Below are 26,849 nucleotides of genomic sequence, written 5' to 3'. Positions count from 1 at the left end.
AATCCATAAGTTACATTATGCTGCTTCTGTGCTGCAACACACTGGGCACTGAGCACCTTTTGGACACTAATTTACCTTAATTCTGCAAATAAAACATAATACCAGTAAAGCCTTATTTTGCTGTCAGTAAAACTTTCTTGTGCAGGGGACTCAAGTAAGAGGACTTTCCACCTTTGCCTCATGCCCTTGGTGTAAAGCGGACCTGAAAACTGTAACGTTCAATATACTCATTGGGCTTTTGAAATCTAATTGTGAAAGCTTCACACAGTAATTACAGTTTTAGTCAGTAAGTAACGTTGAGAAACACTGCTGTAAATATTTTTGTAATCCAGCTAAAAGAATCGAAAAGAACGAGTTACCCTGAATGCAACATCAGTGGGTGGGGTCAGTGTGGTCCAATAGGATGCAGCAACCAGAGACACGTTGGACGTTTCCTACAACAGACATGTCAGCCTCCAGTTCATAGAGAGTGATTTTACTTGACAGAATTGAACTCCACGATGGTAAGTTTACTAATAAATTAGCTAGTTTAGATATTATAGCTTAATGTTGCTGTTAACTTGCTGTTAGTTGTTGAAAGTAAATACCTACCAGCTGCCTGCGGCTCCTCAGTTCTTCTTGCCAATAAGACCACAAAATAATGCAGGTAAATGTTATTAAGTCTGTCAGTTGGCTCTCTCTCAGGCTACTAACCTGTCTGTTGTTACTTTAGGTTTTTGTTAACTCACAACCCTCCAGCACGGGCACCATCCTTCGTGTCAGAGGGCCGCTGGAGCTCAAATGTCAGCTGGACAGCACAGACGGTACTGCATGTTTATAGACTTTTAACCACAATATACTGTATTCAAACGAGGGTTTCTCATGTTTTTATTTTAAGAGTTCTATTCCCATCTGCTATATTCTTGTCGGATGCTTTAACAAAGCAGTTACTGCACGGGAGGAACATTAACAGCGGTGAAAGGAGTATTCATATTCTTTATAAATGTTAAATAATCAATATTAAAATCTTAAAATACTCCAGTATAAGTGGAAGTCCTGCATGAAGAATTCTATTTGGGTGTAAGTACGGAAGTATAACCAGCAAAGTATACTTAAAGTATCACAGTAAAAGTATTTGTTTTGTCCCTGTGACTGATATCTGATTCTGTCTGACCGCTGTGACTGTCAAACGTCTCATTTCAAAACCCTGGCCCTTAATATGCTGCACGTTACTCAGGTTCATCCACATCGCATGCAGAAAACCATCATGGTTCATGGTTTTGTGCACAAGGACACTGTCATATTGAAACAAGAAACATGCCAATTCAAACTGTTAGAAGCACAAACTATTGTCCAGGTATCACTGTATGTTGTAACATTAACATTTCCCTTAGATTAACAAAGGTCTTGCCCAAACCATGAAAAACGGCCTCAAACCTCAAGTACACAAAAGTATGTGGACAGTGAGGTTTTGCCTTATATTTGATCACATCATCCTCTATTTAAATGGTGAAATGACTAATGTTCTCTGTTTCTCTCTCTTCTGTCAGTGTCGCTGATGCACAAGGTGATCTCAGGAACATTTGAGACTCTTCGCTCCCAGGTGAAATCTGAATCTTGTATTTTCACGGTCTGTGACAGTCCTGTTATTATTTGGCCAAACAAAGGTGTCAGTGCAATACCTGGAGAAATAACTCCAAACACACTGTGTGAAGAAATACATCAGTGGGTGCAGTAAGTCATTTATTCATTCATTCATTCTTTTATTTATTTATTTATTTATTTATTTTTGGCTAGCTGAATAGTAATTAATATTTTTAATTCTTTCAGGACAGATGAACAGGAAAGCTTTGGGAAGAAATCTGGAAAAAAGAAAAACAAAAAAAGTTCAACAGTGGTAAGTCTTTAATTTGGAGAAAGACAGAAACTGTAATTTTTCAATGTCTGTCCCAGTTTGGGATCACAGATGTGCCTGGAAAATACTTACTTTTTTTGTTTCTCATCATGTGCACCAAGTGGTATCCACTATCCAAAGCAATCTAGTAGTTTTCCACTCTGCAGCTACAACATAACTATATTTAACAATGCCGTATCATCTTTATGTTGTATGTTTACAACACCATTCTTGTACTTGTCATTTAGAGTGTCATAAACCTTCACCTGATGATGGAGCTGACAAAGCCAGGCCCTCTCTCAGCTCCCATCCTCAGCAGAACAGTCAAGAAATCTCATTTCCTCTCTACGGCTCTTCCCATAGACTGTGTCATCCATACCAGCTGCAACGAAACAATCAAAGAGTATGTCTTATCTTTAAAAAATCTAAATTTAAACTGCTGATCAAACTGTGAACTCTGCCTATTTTGTCATGTACTCACAACCAGACAAAGTATTCCTCCATGAAGCTGGTCTCTAACTATCAATCTGTGATTTTCGTTTTGGTGTTGCAGTGTCTGTGAGCGCCTGCTGGAGACGCTAACTCATCAGCTGCATGAGATGGAGAAAGTGACCTTGCAACATATGAAAGGGACATCACTTCTCGTCCCTGAGGTGTTCCACTTTCTTCTTCCGGAGCCTAAAGGACTAGTGACTGTAGTTTACCCAGCAGGAGTGCCTGACAGCCAACTAGAGACGCAACGTAAGGTAAAAAAATGAACTGCGAAACAACATGTAAATCTCTTGATATTAAATTTTGTTAGCATCTTTATCGCTCAAACAACATACATAAAAAAAAAGATGTTTGCTTGACACTTGACGTACATGGTTTCTTACATTTTTTTCCAATTAATTTTCGCAAAAAATCTCTGTCTGTAGGAATTGCATCAACAGTTTGAGCTATCAGAGGACAGGCCTTATTTTAGAAGAGTCAACGCGTACCACTTTCCCAATGAACCCTACAGAGATGGTTATCTCCGAAACCCTCATCTGGTCCTCACACATCCTACCCTGGATGATGGAAAGGTATGGCTAATGACCATATTAAAGTCTGTTGCACTCAGTCGCCTCTTTTGACAATAATTACTGAGATGTACTCAAGAAACGTGCAACCTTGATTTTGTCTGTCTGTTTTCAAGGTGTACTTGGTCCAGGGGATCTATAGCTATCACCACTACATGCAGGACCGTATGGATGACAATGGCTGGGGCTGTGCTTATCGCTCCCTGCAGACCATCTGCTCCTGGTTCCAGCAGCAAGGCTACGTAGAGCGGTCTGTGCCCACTCACAAAGACATCCAACAGGTAGTACTTCTGTCAATATGATAATAATAGAAAATGTGTCTGTATTTTTAATTTTCATATCAGTAATGTCCAAGATGCCTTCTTATATTTGAGTCACTGTTTTCCAGGCCTTAGTGAATGTTGGAGACAAGCAGGCATCCTTTGTAGGATCACGCCAGTGGATTGGGTCCATTGAAGTTCAGGCTGTTCTGAACCATCTGCTCGGGGTCACTTCCAAGATCATGTTTGTGAGGTGTGATTGCCTAATTACACCTTGTGTATGATAATGTTTATGTGGACGATTTGGATTTAACTGACTGCTAATCTGTGTACTTTTCAGTCAGGGGTCTGAGCTGCCATCCAAAGGCAGAGAACTGGCCAACCACTTCCTCACCGAAGGGACTCCTGTCATGATTGGTGAGCTGAGACTAATATTACAAGCATTTGGGTTTTAATTAAACATTATCAACTTGTACAAACTTTAAAATGTACATATATTCAACCATAGCAATACTGGCATATATATCTATATGTAAAACTGTAATCACACTTACAGTTTACAACATGTAAATGATATTAAATACATGATCTGTGATCCAGACGTATACCAAGCCACTCTGAAAATTCAAAACACAAATCTGAACCCTGCTATCGTTCCCAAACTGACCGAAAGTTTTTTTTTTTAAACACAGAGTAGACAACAACCTAATCTATCTAATCACCACAAGGCCCATTTAGTAGCTGTATTGGAGTTTGCGATCATATCACATCACCCCTTAAATGCAAATTCTATATTGCTGACTTAGCAAAAGAGGGGTTCAGCGTTTTCAAAATCCCATATCCGTTATGGCTAACAAAGGAGCATACAAACCTGAATCTCCAGTCAGGATTACAAGTTTATCACAAACTAGTCCTGCTTTGCAGGAGGGGGAGTTTTAGCTCACACTATTCTGGGTGTGGCATGGAGTGAAACCACGGGGCAGATCCGCTATCTCATCCTAGACCCACATTACACAGGAGCAGAGGACCTACAGGCCATCACAGACAAGGTAACTATAACGAACATCCACACTGGCTGCACTTCTCTCAGTAAAGTACAACTTTTCACATACAGTGTTGACAGTGGTGTATATTTTATCTTTCTCAGGGCTGGTGTGGCTGGAAAGGACCAGAGTTTTGGGATCAAACTGCGTATTATAATCTCTGTCTGCCTCAGAAGCCAAAGATCATCTGAGGCCTCACATCCTTTCAGATTTATTGTTTGGCATTGGTAAAGCAAATGAAAAACTTAGGAGTGACACTATAATCCCTTTGTTTTATAGGTGTCTATGTGTCCAGTTTTGCAAATTTAAGTAACTTCTGTAATGATGTTAAATTCTTGTAATATACCCTTTCGGTTTTGGTGAAGCCTTACGTAAATTTTTGTTTTTGTATCAAAAGTTTTATGTTACCGAACGAACCCATCACGACTGAAACAAAACATGGCCTTGATTCCCATCGCAAGTAAGCTCCCATATGCATCTGTTTGATGTGAACACCACCACCTTCTCAACTACATTATATGGCTGATTTTACAAATGATTAAATTGTACAGTGTATTTTATCATGCCCTCAATTATGTTCACAATTGTTCTTTTAAGTTTGTTCTAAGTTAGAGACTGGAGCTAAAACAATTAGTTGATTATTAGATTAGTCAGTTCAACACAAAATGAGCCTGCAAAAATAAGAAATCTATGCTTTGGGAAATTATAATGGACCTTTTTCACTGTTTTCTGACATTAAATAGACAATAAAATAATTCTTAATTGTAGCCCTAGTACAGAAAACCAAATAACACAGATCCTAAACACCCACTGGACATCTGTCAGTTGTTTTTTTTCTGAATACCCACATTTAAGTATTATTGCTTTGTATTGAGTTGTAAACTAAAAAATAATTTGGATATTTGCTAATGAATAAATTACAGTGAAGTTACAGTAATTCTCATTTTGCTCACCCATTGGATACATTTAAATGACCCTGGACGCTGGACTCCCTTGGTCCCACTCTTACTCACTCCCTCTAATTGACTTTTCACAACCAGTAAGTTGTCAGATTCAGATGGATATATTTCTTTTCCCACCAGCGAACATAAAGAAATTTTGAGAAATTAATTTTATGAAAAAAAAATCTTTCAATTTTATACTTTTGTCACTCTGAGATTTCTTATCCATGAGTTGATTATGTAAACATGGGACTGTTACAGAAATACCCCCATTCAATCCCCCTATCTACCCATCATGCATTGGAATGTAAATTCGATGACAGTGACCAGACACAAGTTTATACGATAGAGTCCCTCAAGTGCCATTGTCCTAGGACATCGGCATTTCACTAGTGGGTGTCACTTCTAGGTCTAACTATGTTATTAGGAGAAAACCCGTGACAAATTGTAATTTCAGGGGACGCTCCTCCAGATAATCCCTTTTCTTGTTAATGGAGATGCACTAGGGGGAGCAGTTACTTTGGCATAATAGATCCACAAGGAAAAACTAAATGACCTCCCCTCTGTTCCCCAACAGCTTCTGTCCCCTGATGTGTAAATAGTTCTATTGGTTCTTTTGACTGCAAGGACAAATCACTGCAGCCTGAAGTTTCTTTTAGTTTCTTTATAAAATAGCTACTTAGCAGATTGTGTTTATATGCTAACATGTCACTTGAGAGTCACTCAAAATATAAGTAAATGTATAAATACAATAAAGTAACAGAAGATGTACACATAAATTATTCACCAGATTAACTCATATTGTAATGTATGCAGGTCCTTTTGCTAGTCTGATATTCGATCAACCAAGAAACCATTTGGGGTTTTGTCTGTGTATTTTTTATTATTGATGATTCTTGGGAGATTTTATTCAGTTATTATGAAACAATTATAATTTAGCTAACACGTTACTCGCAATCTTTAAAATATCTAATAAATTAAATAATAATCTTTACATTTTTTTTATACGGTCCATGCTTGCAATGCTGCTGCAGAGCAACCGTTGGTTGGTACGCGAAGAAGAAGAAGAGGAGGAGCAACCGTTCCCAGGAAGTGACGTTGCGTAGTTACTAGGCACCATGTAACGCTCACCGCAGGCAGCTGTTGTTTCACGCTAACGAAAACTGTGTTTTTAATGCAGGTTTGCGGTTTGTTTATTCGTCTTCCCGGCGGAGTACATCTTGTCTAACGGAGTAAATTCAAGTGTAACGTGAAACACCGTTTGTCGCGCTTCCCTGCGTTCGGTAAGATATCGTTGACAATACAGCTAAAGCTAGCTAGCTTAAACGTATGGTTGGAGTTAGTTAGGCTAGCCAGCTATCAGTATGTAGTTTGTGTTGTAGGTTTTAAGCACGCTTTGTCCTCGTGGTGCTTTTAAAGGCTTAACTGTTATGTATTACGCTAAGAAAAAGTGTGTGTATTGGCCGCAATTCATCATTACCATGGCTGATTTGTCCAAATCAAGGGGGAAGTTGTAGGTTTCAGCAGTGAAGATCACTTCCGCGTTCAAAAAGCTGCAGTTCCTCGGCGGCCGCTGGGGGCTGGCTCCAGAAGTGAGCAATTCTCTTTTGACCCCCATGTTAAAATAGCCAACTTTACAGCCTAAAAAAAACATATTTACAGCCTGGTACATTTTTTGTTTTGGTCTCAATTGATAGTTTCCACCTCCGTGAACACTGTGGGGAGGGGGCGGGGGGGGGTGATTTTTTTGGTACCACAACCTTTTAGTGTTATTTAGGCTTAAAATTCTTACATAAATTAGGACGTGGTTAAGTTGTTAAAGCATCGGCTGGGCTAGGCGGCTACCTCCAGCGGTTGACAGGGGCTGCAGTGTCCATGTTTGTTTGCCAATGTTCGGATAGGTTTTTGTGATAATATGACTTGTTGTAGTGTAGACTGTACTAACCGACCGTCGAAGGAGTCTGTGTTGCAGTTTTTTCGGTAAGTAAATTCCTCACTGTTTTACCTGGATGTTTGCACTAATTAGCATGTATTAGCATATTTTGCCGGTGGCAAATGACTTTGAATTGAATTGCCGATTTATGGTCGCTGCTAATACAGATAGAGGACCGGAGCAGCTAATGTTAGGAACGCTGTTGCGGTGTGTTCCGTGCTCTCAGAGTCCGTTTATTGTGGGAATACTAGGCTACAATTTTATTTCGTCTCATTTTTCGGTTTAAAAAGTCCGAAATAGCATGGACAGAGCAGCTCCGTCAGTAAGCGGCTGCTGTGGCTTAATTGCGACCATAAATCGGCAATTAAGTCATAAGCCAGCAGCAAAATATGTCGGTACATGCTAATTAGTGCAAACATCCAGGTAAAATAGTGAGAAATTTACTTACCGAAAACTGCAACACAGACTCCTTAGACGGTCGGTTAGTACAGTCTACACTACAACAAGCCATACTGTCACAAAAACCTATCCGAACATTGGCAAACAAACACGGACACTGCAGTCCCTGTCAACCAGCTGATGCTTTAGCAAAGAGCTAACTGCCTGTGCCTGTCTATGGGCTGTCACTCAACGTAACCACGCCCTAATTTATTAAGCCTAAATAACACTAAAACGGTTGTGGTACAAAAAAAATTCACCCCTCCACAGTGTTCACGGAGGTGGAAACTATCAATAGAGACCAAAAACAAAAAATGTACCAGGCTGTAAATGTTTTTTTAGGCTGTAAAGTTGGCTATTTTAACATGGGGGTCAATGGAGAATTGCTCACTTCTGGAGCCAGCCCCCAGCGGCAGCCGAGGAACTGCAGCTTTTTGAACGCGGAAGTGATCCTCGCTACTGAAACCTACAACATCCCCCTTGGTTGCTCTGAGCTAAGTGGCCGGGTTCTCGGCCCGCTGACCCCGACTGACCCATAGAGTAACCGCCTTTTCGCCAAATATGGAAAGTACACTCCCACTAAAATCCAAGATGGCGCAGCTCAAATGCCCATGGTTTGGTCACAAATCCGACTCCCCGAAACCAATGGGTGATGTCATGGGAGTTACGTCCATGTTTTATACATTTATAGTTATATATTTGTATTGTTATAGCCATATACATTGTCTTGATATGCAACTGAACATGTTTTATTCATTTGTTGTAACTGTTATTTATATCTATTAGACATACCTTAAAGGTATGGCTCTGATAAAAATCATGGGCGGTGTGCTTTGTATTTTTACTCACCACTTTCAAATGCATTTAGAGTTTAATATTATGATGTGTATTCCCTACAGCTATTGGTTTTCATTTATGTCTTTATAGTTTGCAAATCTTTAAACATGCTCGAGATGAACAATAGGGCTGCAGCTAATGATTTTCATTATTGATTATTCATATTGTCATATGAAAATTGCAAAAATATCTTAGTATTTAAATGTATTGTTTTGTTCAGTCAATAGTCCAAACCCCAAAGACAAATGCTCATATTTAAGGAGCTGGACCAGCGAATTCTTGCCATTTCTGTTTGAAAAGTAAATCAAACAATCATCATATTGTCAAAACAAAGACCCACAAACCTAGTGGCACAACATAAGACAGAAAAACAAAACAAAAAAACCATAGCAAAACATACAACAACTTGAGTTTACTCCACCTATAACATGAACAAGTTCCTTCTCCTTATCCTTTAACCTTTAATTTATCTCAGCCTTACACTTCCCACAGGTACAGTGTGTTTGGGCAGACTGTCATGTTCAACCCCAGTGAACTAGAAGGCGAAGTGGATCATTCATTTTTCGATAGTGACTGCGATGATGGTGGCATCAGCAGAGATGGAGGCAAAAAGACTGAGAACCCACCAGAACATGAGAAACTTCATGCAAAAAAGACTGAAAAAACAAAAGATGGCTTGTTGCCAAGGACTAATAGGACAAAAAAACACCTGAAGCAAGTTAACAGCAACAGAGGCAGGACACCAAGGAAAGGGAACAGCTTTCAATCAAGGGAAGAAGAGAAGAGCAGTGCATCCGATGTATCCTCTGTTGCCTCTAGGTCAGATAAAATCATCAATAATAGCAGTGATAGTGAGGAAGATCATTTGCATTCTAAAAGGCCCAGTGGTACATTTATGGCTTTGTTGGCTGAGGCCACAGAGGTACGAGATAAGGGTGTGTACAGCCAGAGTCCTAACGAGACTGATGAAGAAGCATTATCGTCCAGTGCCAAACACTTAAGCTCGAAAAGTAGAAGTAAACAATCTCCTAAAAAACTGATACGAAATTGGCGCACCCGAAGTCCATCCCCCACTTCAACAGAGGCCAGTGTAGAAGCAGACTCTGAAAGCTCTTCTAGCAGTTGCGGAGGGAGAAGCAGTTTAGGTTCCCCCACCCTTCCCAAACCCAAGAAGTCTTCTTTATCCAATGGAGAGAAAAGGGCCAGAGTGGGCTCAGCAGGATCTCGAGATTTGCCTAACAGCCATACAGGAGAATCAGATGATACAGTGACAGATGTGAGCCCTCTCTCCTCTCCTGACATCAGCCCTCTGCAGTCGTTGGACCTGAACCATGCAGAGGCTGAAGAGGGAAGCCCTAAAGCACAGCAGCAGCAGGAGAGTGTGCCCTCGTGTGGCCTCAGCGATATACATCAAGATGAGGACTCAGATGAGGGCGTGGATGAGTGTAAGTAAAGCTGTGCCATGAGAATGGCATGTTTTCTATTCTTTTTGTTCAATTGATTCTCAGACTTTTTGGCTTGTGGCAGATTTCAGGTGTTCAGTATTTTAAGTGAAACAATACAAAAAAAATAGAAGTCAGAAAAAAGAAACCTGTTGAGGGGGGATAAGAGAACCCCAAGACTGGGAACCAGTGATCTATACTGTGACTGGTTGATCAGATTTGAGTTTAGTTGTTCATGTTATTTATTGTGCTATGCACATACAAGTGTCCAGCACACATTGACTTATAAGACACCAGAGATACAGTGGCAGTGTTTAAAGTTTTTAAGACATGAAAATAACATCTTACTTATAACACCATTACATTCCAAATAAAGAACTCTTCTTTCTGTAACAAACAACAAATAAAACATGCCACCTAAAATATGGCTCGTTTTTTATAATCACCCATCCAGAAGAACTTAAAAGATATAATGGACACTCTACTAAAAATATAGCGCTTAAATCGTGATCTAATCTGTAAACAAACAAACACTTGATTCACTCTTTAGACAGAAGACCATTAAAACATGGCATAAAACACAATAACTCTGCTTTTTAAGGCAGGTGAAGATGTTGCAACGGTTGTCCTTTTCACCAATCAGGCTCACTCAGTTCAGAGAGTCATCTTGGAGGTAAACTGGTCTTCCACTGTCCTGGAAGAAGAAACAGGAAGAACTACTCGTTCACCAATGACGAGGTCCGGCGCATCGATCGAGAGAACCAGCGACTTCTTCGGGAGCTGTCACGCCTTTCTCCAGGGCCCCGACCGGGAAGTAGAGTGGGCAAGAAAACCAAAATGGCCGTTAGCTCGCCTCTCATTCGCCTCTCTCACAGTGCACTCAACAGGCAGCGGGAACAGCAACGCATTGAGAGGGAGAACCTGGTGAGTTTGGTTGCTTGGGTTGATACTGGCCTCAAATCTGAATGTGACACAAATTGTATGCTTTTGAGAGTTTAGGTGGTCCATGGGGTCAAAGTAAACTTTTTAGATTGGGCTTTTGACCTGTTTCATGTATTTCTGTCTCACTCTAAACTGACCCATTTCATGCTCATCACTATGAAAAAGGAGGCTGCTCCTCACAAAATTTGTCTTTTTGCTGTTGCTGGATATTTTTCTTTTTCTCTGCTGTACTTAGGTCTCTCTTGCAAAAGTGATCAGGATCTCAATGAGATTACCTCATTAAAGAAAAGTTATAGTAGTAATATAATTAAACAATGGCGAAGTGCCCAAAAATGGTGGTGAGTTTTTATACGTTTTTATACGAGTTTTTATGTTGCTGTGTCTCTGGAGAATCCACTTTTTAACTGTCTGTTTTTCATTTCTCTAACACAGTGCTTTAATCTTTATTATTGCATCTTTACATATTCATATTTTTTTTAAATATCAACCACTGCAGCGATCCTCTGAAGAATCACCTTATCGCATTTATTTATTTACCACATTTTCAGAAAGAAGTCTCAGTGATGCATTTAGTTGATTTGATCCACTGGACTATGTTACTGCCTCAGCAATTTTGTCCAAAACGTGTCTGCATGTCAGTGTATCACCTGCTGAAGTAGTTTTTTGAAATGTCCCTGTAATTGGTTTTAATTAACTTTGAGAAACTGCAGTTCATATAACAAATACACATATTTTTGTATCTTTAGTCTGTGTTCATTACTTGATAATTTTGTGCCTTTATATTACTTTTTATTTTAATTGATACATACGTTTAAGGATACTAGCTAGATATCTACTAGTTGGTTGGGTCTACTTAGTGTCAGTCTGAGAGTGTCACCCCTGAAAGCAGACACGGATGGATTTGGACAGATGGCAGCAGGTGGCAGGCTAGCAGCAGTGCCACAGAGTGATATTAGAAGACAGTTCAGCCTCTGCAGCTTCAGCCTCTCTACACATATATTTGCTGTGCTTGACCACTTAGTGATAAAAACACAGGTTCAGACAAGCAGCAGTGTTTGAAATGATTCAGAAAATTACAATTGTATTAACCATTTTCAGACAGCAGGTTGTTACGAAGTGGAAACAGAAAACTTGTATTACTTTCTTTTACTGTCACTGATGTTTCTTATTATTACCAGTCAGGCCACTTTCATTAATCCTTATTGATAATGTCATCAGGGAATTTGTTCCAGTAATTTTCAGGACAGACTGTTCTCCCTCTTGATTCTATCTCTCTGTGTTGTCAGGGGTACTTTTTGGCCTTCTCTATTCTTAGAGTGAAGTAATTGAATCTGCTGTGTGATCAGTGTATCCACCCCACACATCACACGTGTAAGACACCTCATTTTTCCTGCACAAGTGGAACTAGTTATACTATGTATTTCAAGATTGGTCATTTGCACAATATGCTGAATTTTCTATCCAAGAAGTGATATTAGTGTAGAGGGAAGAGATTTTAAATAATTCACACACTGGAAAAGCAGTAGGTGAACAGTCTGTCTGCACTTAATGTAGAAATCAGCAGTGTCTTTTTGTGACCTTTGGAGAATTTGTCAACTTTAGTAGAACAAACTCTTGACTGTTAAGCTTTTCACTATTTGCATTGCTTCAAATTGAGCTTTTGCTTACTGGTAGATTTTTGCACAGCATGCATGTGGGAGTGTGACTGCATGTATGACATTCAGCCACTTGCCTACACCGTTTTAGCTTCATGCTGTTTGCTGTGAAGTACCAGATATTATTCTATTTTCATAATTGGGATATGTACAGTGGAGACTATTTTGTGCTTCATTTTTGAGTCGAATGCTAGTTTATTTTACAGATAATATAGTTACAGTTTACAGTTTCATAGTTTAACAGTTTTTAAATGTCATTATAAGTGTTGTATATTATGGAATAATGTGACACTGCAAACAGTAATTTACTCAATAAATCAAATGCAAGAAAAACTTCATCATTCACATAATCCTCCAGCTTGTGAGCCTTTCTGCCTGTTGAGTCTTTATGGCTTAAGTCAGGCACAACATACATGCAAAGCCACTGAAGACTTTTGTTATGAGCATATAAAGTACTGTGCAAAGGCTTCAGGCACTAACTAAAAGTACAGCAAGGGTGGTTTCAAAAATTTTGCCATGAATGATTTTTAGCTATCAGTGAACAAGGTGCAATAAACAGAAAAAACTAAATCAAATTAATATTTGGTGCGACAACCCTTTTGGCTTTAAAACAGTACCAGTTCTCCTTGATACACTTGCACAGTTTTTCAAGGTACTTGGCAGGTAGGTTGTTGCAAGCATCTTGGAGACCTTTCCACAGTTCCTCTGTGGATTTAGGCTGCCTCAGTATCCCAGACTGACTCCATGTTGTTGAGATCAGGGCTCCCTGGGGGCCATACCATCTGCCACAGGACTACTAGTTCTTCTTGTCTCTAAAGATAGTTATTTATGACTCTGGCTGTATGTTTGGGGTCACTGTCATGCTGTGTCCAAAACCTTTGCACGGTACGGTACATTGAAGCACTTATGTTCCAAATTAAAAGTATGATGGATAGCTTTACAAAGAAAGCTGCTGAACTAACCTCTTTTATATGCCTACATCTTTCCGAGCTCAATATGACTGATACCCTGAAAGTCTCAACTTAAACATGATGTCCCTCACAGTGTGTCAAAACTGACAGTTCCAGGATATTTGCTTAGGTAGTTTAACTCGTGATTTTCATAACTTACATTGTTTTTCTTTATTTTTTTGTAAAGCTGTTTTGAGTGGGGAAAATACGATTACATTACAACAGTACAAGAAAATATGTCCATTCTCAAAATGTGAGAAATCTGTGTGTTTCTTACAGGCTTTCCTGAAGAGACTGGAGTCTGTCAAGCCTACACCTGGCCTGATGCGCTCAGAGCAACTGGCAGACTACCAGCGCCAAGTTGGATACCTGGGAGGTCCTTCATACCCCATTTATGGGTCCACTTTGAAGAAAGAGAGGTCTACCAGCAGGATAAACTCAGGTAGGTGATTTATTTCTAGATCTGACAATTTTTATAATGTTAAAAAACACTTATGTGTTTTTTTAACAGTTTATATACCTTAAACAGAATGACAGCACTGTGATTGAATACCTACTCATACAAGATCTTCAGCCACACATTATGTGAGACAGTTTAAAGAACAAGCACGTGCCTTCTTCTCCATCTCTCTACCCATTCACATATTTCATATGTACAACTAAACCACGGGGGCCAGGACATGTGGATTATTACTTTAAGACAAACCCACTTGTGAGGGAGCTGCACAGCATAAAAGCACTTGTGCACCCAACCCTCGCTGAAAGTTTTGATTGCACAAGAGCAGGTTGTGTGTGCAGTCATTTTGTAGCAACCTGGTGGTATTTGAATGTGATGATTTAATCAGGGTAAACAAAGAAGATCAGCATGTAGCACTGTGCTGCACAGCGCTGCTCAAATTGGAAGCATATTTATCACACATATGACCTGCTGGCTTCAGATGACTGCAGGTTTAATTAACTGGAGAAAACTTTCAGGCAGCCTAAAGCATCTGTGGATGACTGATACCGGTAAGAAGCACCCACTGATTCATAGATCTTTAACGACTGCTTCACTGATGTTCCTTCTCTTATCACATTAAACCTTTTTATTGTTGATTAAAATAACTACACTGCCTGTAATTGTTCCATTACTGTGTAAAACTGTAAAATTAATGTCCTTGTTGGGTTCAAGAGTCAAACTTTTGCCAAGAGTAGAATCCAGGGTGCTAAATGACAATAAGATGCTTTACTAACTTGGATAAAACATGATGGTGCTTGTGTGTGTTTACTTGCTCTGTTCCTGTGTATTATGGCTGAAATGTTTCAATATTACATATAGAATGTAAAATAAAAAAACGTTTGTTATCTACTTTTAATATGTGATGGCAAGTCTGTAATCAGGAAATCTCTCTCCGTTGTCCACATCAGCAGGTTCCAGGTCAGCCATTTCCGCCCACCACAGCTCCAGAGCAGTTTCCACCAGACCAGTTTCACCTGACTCCAGCAGCACACCTGTACCCAGGGCAAAAAAACTGAGCGCAGCCCGACCAGCCTGGTGCTAAGGAAACTGCTGTTTTCAGACATCCAAACTACTAAGAAGTAAATTGCTGGTTCCCTTTTGGCACCCATTCATCACAAAAGGTACAAAGTTCAAAGGATCTTTTTTTCAGCATACCTTTAAATATCTTTATCAGCTAGTCAGTGAGTCTGTTTTCGACTTTTACATTACAAAGAAGACAGACTTTTTTGCTGCTTCTTGATGCTGAAATATAGCAAATGATACTCTGGGCTCACAGCTTTCGCAATGCACTTGAATAGTTCAACTGTTGCTTCTGAATACTGCAGTAAGTCTACAATTATCTTGCTCTACTTTTGTAGAAAATATTGCCTTCACTTCAACAGCCGTGCTGAAATTATAAAAATAACAAAATTCACTGTGTATTATTTCAGTAAGTGACATTTCAATTAAATATGCTATTTTTGTTTGCCTCCACCTCTCACATTTGTACAGTTTATGATTCCTAAAGACTTTTTTTGTTTTTAAACAATTAAAAAAGTTATTAGAAAGTTAATTTTTGTTCATATGTATATTTTGTTCCCTATAAAATACAGCCTCTAGTTTCACTAGTTAGCAGTGTGCCATTTACAACTTTAAATAGTGGAATAGTGGACAGTAAATTACAGTCTAAACTCTCTTCTAATAAAACACACTTGTGATCAGTTGTACCAATTGGACACATGCCACACACAAAAGAAGGATGATTCTTTAATAGTTTTTTGGTTAGGAGAGTAGTTGTACAATAAACTACTCAGTGCATTTCTGTGGTACTCAAAACCACAGAAATGCAAAACCAAAATTACTGTGGTACAATCATTTCTGCTACTTTGTGCGTGATATCTTCAGTTTAAGTGTCAAAGCAAAATTGGTATAACTGGTAAATAATCAAATGAACGATGGCTGAATTCCATTTAGCTTCTTCACTTTCAGGGTCCTGGTAATGTGCATGCTGGTTCACTGAGACACTTGAATAGAACTGAGCCATCATTAATGTTATCAGACAAGTCTGCACCTGTCACACATTGATATGTTGCCATGACAACAGAACGTGTATCAAAAAGACTGGACTATTAGACTAATAAATCTTTATTCTTAATAAAATAAGGTATGAGATGGGATACATGGGTCAGAGTGGTCACAACATAACAACACATGGGCCTCAGCAACTGCTTCACAAACTGACTCTAACATTGAGGAGTATATGGCGGGGGGGGACGTCATCCTTTGCAACATCACAACAACTCCACCGGCTTGACTTTGTCACACTGAAAGTTTGTTTGTACCTTTTGGCACGTTGTAGATGGGATATATACAGATTTCTGAGGAGGCATGTTAACCCAGGTCAAGTAAACCTTTCTTCCCCGGGCTGTTGCAGAAGAGCACATGCCCTTATTGTAATTCACCACTAGCTGTTATCACTCTATCACATGAATTAAGACTTAAACAAAGCGAAGGGTTTCCTTTGGGACAGGGAGATTAGAAAGTTTAGTATGTGAACTTCTTGATCTCGTCGTACAGCACCAACACGAAAGCACCACCCATGCCTCTGATCACGTTGGACCAGGCACCCTTGAAGAAGGCTTTTGATCCCTCGTCCTTAAGGATCTTCCTCCAGCAGTCGATTGTGCCCTTGTACATGATATCAGCTGTGGAAATAGAGACATAGATGATGCGTAATTCCCATGGACACATGCGTAAAATGCGCAATTGCGCCAAACCAATCAAGTTCATCACTAAAAGGACATGACTAACGCTCACCTCCTTTGCGTCCAGACTGCATCATCATACGACGTCTGACGGTGTCGAAGGGGTATGAGACAAGGCCAGCTGCAGCGGTGACAGTCTGGGCGATCATCCAGCTGACGACGATGTGCGTGTTCTTGGGATCCGGCAGCATGCCTGTGTGAAGGAGGAGGAGTTAAGTCACGCACTCGTCATGAGAAAATACATGTATACAATGTTTAAAACATGTCAAAGGTCAGGTCGAACAGATGTGCACACCTTTAGCTGTGTCGAAGCATCCGAAGTAGGCCGCTCTGTAGATGATAATACCCTGAACAGACACGTTGAATCCGAGGTAAAGGCCCTTGAGGCCATCGGTTTTGAAGATTTTGGCGATGCAGTTTCCAAGACCGGTGAACTCTCTCTCAGCTGGGCCCTTACCGATGTCGGCAGCGAGTCTTGTTCTGGCGAAGTCAAGAGGATAGACGAAGCAGAGCGAAGTCGCACCAGCGGCACCGCCAGATGCCAAGTTACCGGCGAAGTAACGCCAGAACTGTGTTTTTTGATCCACTCCACCGAGGAAGATCTTCTTGTACTTGTCTTTGAAGGCGAAGTTGAGGGCTTGGGTGGGGAAGTAACGGATCACATTGGCCAAGTTGCCTCTCCAGAAGGAAAGAAAGCCTTGCTCCTTTGGGATCCTAACCACACAGTCAATGATGCCCTTGTACTGTGTCTCTGCGGTGATCTGTTTGCTGGCATGCTGGACCTATGAGCAAAGACAGTAAAAGTTCGTGAGAAAAAGACTTTTATATATATATATATATATATATATATATATATATATATATATATATATATATATATATATATATATATATATATATATATATATATATTTATTGGGGGTTGGCATTATGTACTGTAGTTGTAGCACCAGCCGACAGGCGCTCCCCTGTCACTTGAGAATCGGCTGTGTATTGGATTACATTCTTCAAGTTAAATTTAGCAGTTCACTTTCACAAAATATTACTGCGGTCATCTGTTATAGTGGAGTAATAATTAACTTAATGGACGTATAGATAGCATCATAAACGATTATTATGGCTATTTTATTTGAACATGTTAAGGGACCCTTGCCATCAGCCCCATCATAGCACTAACATTGTGAAGTCCAGTGCGTAAAACCATCTCCACATTGACGCAGGACCTCTCACGTGCCCCTTGACATTATGCACCAAACCATATGAACCTACTTCGTGCACATTTAGACTTTTCTTGCATTAAAACGAATTCTAGTTTTACATTTTGGTCTTTGGTTTATCAGTAATCCAACATTTACGCACACTTTACGCACAAAACATTGAACATGCGGCCATGCTGCGGGCAACACTAGGATCAATTATTTTACCTGCAGCAACAGCTTGACTCTCTCAATAGGAGCGACAGCTGTTTTGGAGATGGCAGCGGCAATGCCACCAGCCAAAAAGTCCTTCATGAAACTAACCACCGCGTCCGACATGGTTGGATGTTTCTTGTGCAAATTTGAGACCCCTGACTGTTCCAAACCTCACCAAGGTCCTCAAGGAAACCCAACGCCCCTCCAAGTGGACGAGGCTCCTCCATCTGTCCTAATATATCAGCACCATTTATCGCGAGAATTTTGAGTGATGGATTTGCATTTTGTCAAACAGATAAACGAGGTTGAATAAATATCCGAGGTTGAAGGTCAAGACGTGCGCCATGTTCATGTCCAATGCCATATCCAAGCCGGGGACGTTTAAAGGACACAATCTCTGTAATTTGATTACTATTAAAACAAAGATTTATTTGTAATCTAATCTAATTCTTATCATAGATATTTTTTCATCTTAAATCCAGCTGATGATCAGCCTTCTCGTCCACAATTCACACATATACACTTGCAGAGACAACTGAGTTTCCAAAATACTTAAAATGAAATAAGGAATTAAGGAAGTGCAGCTAAAAAGGGGACTGAACTAAGGTTTTTCCATTTTTACAATCATCCTACAGAATATAGACCCTTTAAAATTTCACAGCGTGTGTGATATGACAAATACACCGAGGCTCACAGTGATTTCCCTTATCTCATTGTTTTCAGACATTAAAATGTTTTTAGGCTACTAAAGGCAATGAATTCAAAAGTAAAGCCCATTTTATTAAACTGCCCTGGGTTTTAGGGCAGTTTAATAGGTTGATTCTGGGTCAGAGGTCAGGTGGATGGGAAACTTTTTATTCAGAATAAAAGGAAAACAAGTAGAAAGCATTCATCTAAATCACCATCCACAACGTGCTCTTTTTTACTATTTTGTTACATTTTATTTTAGGCTGCCCTTTCCCTTTCAGCACATTGTCAGCTTTGCTGCACATTCAGTTTTGGCACCTGTTGGAAGCCTGTGTCAAGTCAGCAGAAGATTAGACAGCGTATGAACGGGAAGGATCCTTTTTTTCTTTCAAATTAAGCCTTCCACCTGAAAGTATGCCAAATTCTTATGGTCAATTTTGTTGTGAAATAGCGCACCGGAAATCTGATTCTGGCCGACTTGACGCGTGCGAAATCACAAGATCTGATATGAAAACGCAATATGATCCAAACTGGTAAACCGGCCAACTTGGCTTCGTTTTGTTCCACTGCAGAGACGTTGGACATAACGTACTACGGCCTCCCGTCCGCCAGTGTGGCTGGATTCCAAGACTGCTTCATTCATGTAATTACAAAACTTAGGTCCTTCAGTTGGCTATCAAAATGTTTACAATGGCAAGTACTTAAAAAAATGCATGTCTTTGTAAAGAAATTAGCCAATAACAATACGTGTCACTTAACTATAGCGGTTAAATATGCATTTTTTTAAAATGAAGAGGAAGTTTAACAATAGAAATCAGAAACTTCATAAATTAAACTAAAATGAAAATACAATCAAATAAGCGAAGCTGTCGTGGTTTTGAGCTTTCATCCTCTGGCTCTTCCCTTCAGGACTTTAACTACCTCCTTATGGCCACTTGGTGGAGCCCTTTGACTGTGTAGTTTTACAGGCAAACTTAAAAACTTGCAAGATCTTTCCTAACAGGTAAATATCAAACTACTAACTCTTTTCTAATAAAACTCAATTATTATATATATATAATATATTCAACAATTATAACATTAGTTATATCAATATTAATATAACTAATGTTATAACTGTTAATCATGATATACAAAAACTAGTATATGAAATCAGCAAATCAAAGTTACATTGTGTTCCCCTGATGTTGACGTCGACTGCAGTTGATGCTATTTTATTTCGATTTTTTTAAAGTTATTTTCACCCTTTAAGTACTTTCTGTAACTGGTTGCTAACAAGATAAGAACAACATTGAGACCTTTTCTCATAATCTGAATAAATGTGGACTGAATTTGGGCAGTTGTGTCTAGTATATGCTGTAGTTCTAGTTTGTAGATCTTCCCACCTCCATGCTGTTGTGTTGTGTTGTCTAGACTGGCCAGTGGGTGGCACTAGAGAGCTGGGTTACATTCAACAGCATCACTAACCGCCTCAAAGAGCAAATGTGGTACCCAGAGAAACAGGTGCTTTTTCCTCGTTTACTCGACACTCCTCACACAACAATGCAAATAATGCACCACTTTACTTGTTCACCACAGGGAAACACTCTTAAGTAGCCCCCAGCCCCCAGCCAGGTCAGAGGTCAGGCTCAGCTGCAGGGCTGCAACCTGAGCTGGTTAGGAATTCAGAGTTTGTTCATCTTATTCCCTTCAGGAAAGCAGGTGTTTTACTGACACGGGGTCTTGCACCTGTTTTTCGACAAGCAAAAGTCACCGTTTTTTGCAGTCTCACAGCCCATAGACTTATCCAGCTCTTGGCTAAGACGGCTTTCCCAATTCACATCTTTCTCCCCTAAAACATTTCCATTTTAAGTTGTCATAGGCCGCCTGATTTTTTTTTGTTTAGGTTTACAGTTATTCATTTTAAACTACTTCTTAAATTCTCTAGATTGTCCTCACAGTTTCTATGATTATAATTTTGTCAAATAACCAACCATTTTGTTGTTATTGGTGTTGGAGAGAGAGGGAGTTTTATATCTGCATATTTGGCTCTCATATTATTTCAAAGAAGAATTTATGTATTATGTTCATGTGTAATTATAATCTAAAAATATCTAAAACAATATGTATGGTCAGAGGAGACTTTGCAGAGTATGGTGGTCTACAAATCATCTGGATCAGAAAATTGGCTTTTCATTTTTATTTCCAGAAAAAGCCTTAATTCCGTTGTTTAGTGCTGTTGAAACTCTTTTTGTACTGTTATTTAAATTCGATCTAGATTTTCGAAAGTCGTTGCTCAGTAACCTTGGATCTTGGAGGTTGAGGGAGGGGTCATGGAGGGGGTGTGGGCTTGGATTTGCATTTTGAGTATGAAGAGCTGCAGGTGTCAGACAGTTAGACCCCCCCGCCACACACATAAACATGCACACACACATACACAAAGCCGTAACGCACTGCTCTTACACCAATACAGTCACTGATTTTATATGTTAAGACGCAACTGTGAAAAGCATCTTTTTCTTCCTCTGATCCCCTACTGTCTATCTCAGGCCAGTAGAGACTCGAAGATAATGGAGATTATGAATGTCAGACAGGGTTAAAACCACAGATATTAGGGTCAAAACTCACCAGCATGGGACCACTGGTTGCTTCTGACACTAAAACCTGCCACTTTGTTATGACTGAGAAAAATAAGACCCCCTTAGAAATGATAATAGAGTTGAAACACAGAAATTATGTTAACAATTTAGCTTTGCTTTGATGCAGGACAACTCTGCATTGTAGCATGTAATGCATACAAACTGCATCAAACCATACAATTATATATGTATAATACACTGTATATTGTACGTTTTGCTGCTGCATCACAGTAGCCTTTCTTCAAGGGCACATTTTTATGATGCCCACAATGTTCGGTTTTTGTTGTCACTCAAATAAATGTTTTTCCAGTCATGGTCACAAATATGTAGTTTCATGTATGTAGTTTTTTTTAAAGGCTCACTAAGCAAAAAACTGCTGGGCACTATAGCTTTTTGCAAACAGAAACAGAGCAAACAGAAGTCAATAGTGCACTAGTTGATAAATATCTATTTCCCGCTGTGAATTAATACACATTTGTTGCATGTCACCATGCCAGTGATCAGTGTAATGAAGTAACACATCACCCAGTGCATCAGTGTGGCTCAATGATAATAGTTAATGAAGCAGTCAAAAAAGAGCTCTATGGCACAGAGAAATAAACTAAATCTGGCTTTCGCTGTACAGACAACGTGATTTGTTGACAATAAGAAAAGTGTAGAATATCACTGGACTTATATTTGGAAAGTCATGTAGAATTTACAGGGTGTTTTAATATTGTACATACAAATAAACTCTGTACTATATCATGAGTTCCTGATATAAATGATAATACCAGCAGAATTATCCTAGAGGTTTTACACAGGGATCTGCCTAAAGAAAAGCTCAGCTACTTCCTAAGAGAAGATCATGTTGGCTGTTTATTCCCCCACAATGCTCGATCCCATGAAGTCACTCTTGTACAATCCTCTTGCCTCAAATCCAACAGGCTGGGATGCACACCGAGCAGACAGAGAGACTGAGCTCTACAGGACTCAGGGGGAAGGAGATTATTTAAGTGTTTCCCCTCTCTTCTCTTTGGTGCCATTATTGGCTGTTGGCCTGTTTTCATTAATGTTAAAGAGGCTGAGTGAGGACAATATGAGTCAAAGGCACATGTGTGCCTGTGTGGTTAAAAAAAAAAAAAAAAAGAAGAAAGAAAGACAGCATCATGCAGCTGACGTTTCTCACCCGCAGTCAGGGCAGTGCCCATGGCAGAGCAGCTAGAGTGGACAAACACACACTGCTGTGGAGAAGGAGGAGAAATCCCCATGACCAATCAGGAAGACCTGGAGACACACTGTCAGTGGGAGACGAAGGGATGGACATGGTGGGAGTGGGGGTGGAGGGTGAGAGACACTGGGCCGAGGGAGACAGGCAGACAGAAAAGAGGTTCATGAGAAACAGGGGTGGGGTGAAAATTAAAATTGGGAGTGAGGGAATATGTGAGCAGATTTGCGGCTGAGGAAAGAGAGATAGAGAAGACGAGTGTTAAAAGCAGGAAGTCTGAGGTTGGAGGGTGGGAATCACAAATGTGAACTCATTGTGTATTGCTATTTGGCTGTGACAATTGTTCATGTGTGGCTAGCATTCAATGTGAGATATGTGTATGAAAAGAGTATATATAGTAAAATAATATATACATTTGTTCAGACTTTTTATGGTTAAAATGTGTGGAGCGTCCAGGGTCCAAGAGTGTCGCACTGTTTATACTTCAGCTCTGAAAATGGGACTTAGCAACAGGCAGAAGCTTCAAAGGTTAAGTTCCCTAAATTGGATAAATTAGACAAAGTAAACTTTGCTTACACTTCATTTTCAGGGTTTAGGGAGGCTGTGGGATCAGAATACTTGAGGTTAGTCCAAATAGAAGAGAGAGACATTTTGTGTGTGTGTGTGTGTGTGTGTGTGTGTGTGTGCGCGTGTGTGCGTGTGTGCGTGTGTGTGTGTGTGAGAGAGAGAGAGAGAGAGAGAGAGAGAGAGAGAGAGAGAGAGAGAGAGAGAGAGAGAGATAAATGCAGCCATGGTGTTATCTCTTTAATTCTGGGCTTCCCTGTTAACCAATCAAATGAAATAGCCAGTTGAGGAGAAATTAATAGATAAGGAGTATTGAACCCCCCCAAAAAAGTTGTTCCATCATACATCTTTGTTTTGTCATTTTGTTCATTTCTTTTAGCTTGTATTCAGAAATCCCTGTAGTACACACTCCAATTTTTTAAAATACAGGTAGAATCCTTGAAATCATTGATCCCGTGTCAGTACATGCAAGATCAAGTATTAGGTTTGGTGTGTTATCAAAATATCATTCACTTCCACCAATTTATTATGTAAATCTTGTGTATCCTAAATATAAACACCATGGGCCCAAATGTAAATGCAGCCATGGGATTTTGCAGCAACCCCCAAAACATAACATGAAGCCAGAACAAAAACTCTCATTTCTTTGCGGTGACGTTTGAGTTTCTTTTACCTTGTTTCCTTTTCACCAAAGTGTAGACATTTTGAAATAGAAGCACTCGTCTCTCGCTCGCAATAAAAGAATTCCACTTGGACAAGAAAACCTAATCAATTCAGAGGAGTAATATACTTGTAGCACCCTCAAGATGATGGTTCCTCGCTCACAAGTGTGTGAACTTCATTCATCCATTCTTCAGTCTTCTCAGAAAGACAACAACCTCTTCAAACCTCAAGGCCATTTAAGACAGATTCTGAACCCTTGTAACGGCCCTTAAACCCAAATTAGTGTCGTCATTTTAGCTGTGGAATAATCTCATCTGGAATTAGAGTTTGTAATGAGGAGCTCTTTGTCACACAGTTTGTCAAGAGTTTAACCTGTAGTGGCTCTATTGTGCGGTAGTGCTGGTATGTATGGAAGTGTATTGGTTTTCTCATGGGCATTATGTTATAGAGAGGTTCTGCAAATTTTTCCTTGTGGAGAGAACTTCTTTTATGTTCATCTTGTATTCAGAGAGAAAACTTTCAAAGAAGGAGCAAAAAGGGGTGACTTTACCCATTTATAAACAGGAAGACTTCAGAAAATATAAATCCCTTGTTGCTGCATCTTCTTATCTTTACTGTGCACAAATTATTTTATGTCCACTTAACTGATTTTTGCATTGTTTATTTTAATTGTGTTCCTACAACTTCATGTAAAACACTTTATTACTTTGGTTTTGAGAAATCCTTGAAATATTAACTTTATTATTATTGACATTGACATAAATCATAAATTCTGTAATAGTTATAAAGAAATTTAAGAAGTTCCTTCTGAAAGTAACTTAAGCACCACCCTGTGTGCCCTAAATATAATTAAATAATTCATGGATGGTTCAGATAACTATTCCCCAAACCGAGTACATAAAAAGGTTTGCAATATTTACAGCCTCTATAATCAGTTACTAAAATAAACATATTATTGTGATTCTGTTTTTCAGATATTTGTACTACACCTGAGGTGAGTGAAAACTTTGGTGATGCGTTTCTGTTTGTTCCCATTGATGTATCATGTCAATGCAGAAACACCCTTTAAACATCACAAAAGTTCAGCCAAATCTAATGTCTTTATACTCTTCGTGTCATTGTTGAAGCATGGTTTAAGATTATCTGAAAACCTTAAAAGTAGATTAGTCTTAAAAGGCCTTAACACCTTTGATAAATCAATTTGTTTTGATTTGAGTTCCTGTGTCAGTGTGTGTGTGTGTGTGTGTGTGTGTGTGTGTGTGTATGTGTGTGTGTGTGCATGGGTGTGTGATGTGCTTGCGCGTTAGTGCTACTGACAATGCACCACTGACCCTTTGATTGGGGGATAAGTCGCTGCTTGTGCGTCCATCTTGATTTGATGGCCGGAGAGAGGGCTGATTGACCCCGTGACCTTTCTGTGTGGGGGCAACACTCCTCGGTGTCCGGAGCTCCTGTCGGCGGGTTAATGAGCGACGGCTGCTCGGGGCACACTGGTCCTTGGCTAAGTGACCTGGCCGGATGACCACCCTCTGCTCTGACCCTTATGCCTCTCTACGGCCATCAGTTAAAACACCCCCTCCATCTTCGCCACCACCTTCACCCAAAACCCGTCTTTCTCCCCTCTTGTCCGTCCTCCCCCTCCCAGAGTGAAGCCAGGACTCTTACTTAAGCTCAGGTTTGTACAGCTGCTTCTCAAGCTTTCACTGGTCAGTGACGGAAATGTTCAATATTCATTCGTAATGGCAGTTCAGGATGTAGCAATACTATTATTTGAATAAAAATGTGATATGACAGAATATATAAATATTGACAGAATATTAAGAGATATTTATGCATACAATAGAATCACTGGAAACAGACTTTTTAAAAAGCTAATGCTAGTCACTATTACTGTCTGTGCATTTGTAGTACAAGAAAGTAAGTATTGAATTTTGGTGTAAGCTTTAATGTTAACACTCTTTTTTTACAAGCAACATATAAACTCATAATTCATGAGTTATAGCACACTACAATGTAGTTGTAAGCAGATGTTATTGGGTGTTTATTGTCTATGTATTGATCAGCCATTAGAATTCATCTTATGAAGCACCTTAACGAACAGATGTAATGTATGAACAGTTAATGAATACTTGATCACACTGTGTAACATAGTTGTAATCATATGTGATGGTGTGTGATTGCCCATGAAGTTTTACTTTATATAGTAATATATGTGTAGAGAACTCATGCAGAGACCACTTTCCAAGAATGGAAAGTTATACCATAACAAGGAATATAAACACAGATACACAGAAACAAACAAAAGGTTGTTTGTAGGGTCATCAGGAAGTTCAGTTTGTCATTTACTAAGTTTTCTGCACCTTATACAAATTCAGATTTTGCTCTTTTACTTTTATGTTTAAACTTTTCTTGCTTGTGTGAATTTCTCCTACAAGGTCAGCAGATTTGGCCCGCGATGCAACAGTCTTGTCTCTCGGTGCACGTGAAAGCCTCGGGCCTCACCACAGCGGGCCAAAAGCACAGCTGAAAGCAGCCCATCCCAGTGTGGACGTTTGTTAAAGTGAACAGGGTAATGAATTTTAAACTGCTATAGTAACAGCTCTCAGACATGTGGTTTTAGTGTGTGAGCATGGGTGAGTGGGTGGGCGTGTGTGTGTGTGTGGTTGGGATTTGCAGTTGTGTCTGTGTCTATGTATCTGTATGAATGTAGGGGGATATGTGCATAAATGGGGGTGGGGGCTGGGAGTCAGCCTCTGTGTACGTGTGAGTGTATGTGCTGAGGATAAAGACCTAGCAAACCAGCCTGGCTTAGTTGACAGGTGACAAGGGTTGTTTTGAATGGGGATTTTGTAATACCAACAGTGAGGAAAAAGCCGGGGTACCAAGGGACTTCTGAAAAGAGAGAAAGAGGACTTTTCTTCTGGCAGTGAAGGAAGAGAGAAAAGGCCATGAAGGCTTCGAGGGACTTAGGGATCCCACTAATCAAACTGCTCCACCGTCTAGCGCACTCATTTTTATTCAAAACGTAGAAATGCTAAATCATTCCAATCGGATTGATCCCTGTGTCAGTGCCTGTGTGG

General features: G+C 39.7%; 3 protein-coding genes across 4 annotated transcripts; 2 read left to right on the top strand and 1 right to left on the bottom strand.

Annotated features, from left to right (window-relative positions):
* Positions 1-424: 424 nt before the first annotated feature.
* ufsp2 (ufm1-specific peptidase 2) lies at positions 425-5,411 on the top strand. Its single transcript, XM_041035273.1, has 12 exons — positions 425-503; positions 713-803; positions 1,530-1,713; positions 1,810-1,876; positions 2,122-2,276; positions 2,427-2,619; positions 2,791-2,937; positions 3,051-3,215; positions 3,323-3,447; positions 3,535-3,611; positions 4,119-4,243; positions 4,342-5,411. The coding sequence occupies exons 1-12, from the start codon at positions 501-503 to the stop codon at positions 4,426-4,428; spliced, it is 1,419 nt and encodes a 472-aa protein (XP_040891207.1). The 5' UTR covers positions 425-500; the 3' UTR covers positions 4,429-5,411.
* An 878-nt stretch (positions 5,412-6,289) lies between these two features.
* Positions 6,290-15,420, top strand: cfap97 (cilia and flagella associated protein 97). 2 transcript variants are annotated; one of them, XM_041037285.1, is made up of 5 exons: positions 6,290-6,461; positions 8,879-9,831; positions 10,472-10,752; positions 13,655-13,817; positions 14,786-15,420. In XM_041037285.1, the coding sequence occupies exons 2-5, from the start codon at positions 8,904-8,906 to the stop codon at positions 14,914-14,916; spliced, it is 1,503 nt and encodes a 500-aa protein (XP_040893219.1). In that variant the 5' UTR covers positions 6,290-6,461; positions 8,879-8,903; the 3' UTR covers positions 14,917-15,420. The 2 variants fall into 2 exon arrangements, with proteins under 2 accessions (XP_040893219.1, XP_040893218.1); XM_041037284.1 differs by having other exon boundaries at positions 14,783-15,420.
* Positions 15,421-15,982: 562 nt separating this feature from the next.
* On the bottom strand, positions 15,983-18,231 carry slc25a4 (solute carrier family 25 member 4). The gene is made up of 4 exons (XM_041036702.1): positions 18,043-18,231; positions 16,914-17,400; positions 16,671-16,811; positions 15,983-16,558 (listed from the first exon to the last, which is right to left on the bottom strand). The coding sequence occupies exons 1-4, from the start codon at positions 18,151-18,153 to the stop codon at positions 16,398-16,400; spliced, it is 900 nt and encodes a 299-aa protein (XP_040892636.1). The 5' UTR covers positions 18,154-18,231; the 3' UTR covers positions 15,983-16,397.
* Between the last annotated feature and the right edge of the window lie 8,618 nt (positions 18,232-26,849).

The sequence above is a fragment of the Toxotes jaculatrix genome, chromosome 4 (genome assembly GCF_017976425.1).
Source record: "Toxotes jaculatrix isolate fToxJac2 chromosome 4, fToxJac2.pri, whole genome shotgun sequence".
NCBI lineage: Eukaryota > Metazoa > Chordata > Actinopteri > Toxotidae > Toxotes > Toxotes jaculatrix.
This window is presented reverse-complemented; position numbering and strand designations above follow the sequence as displayed.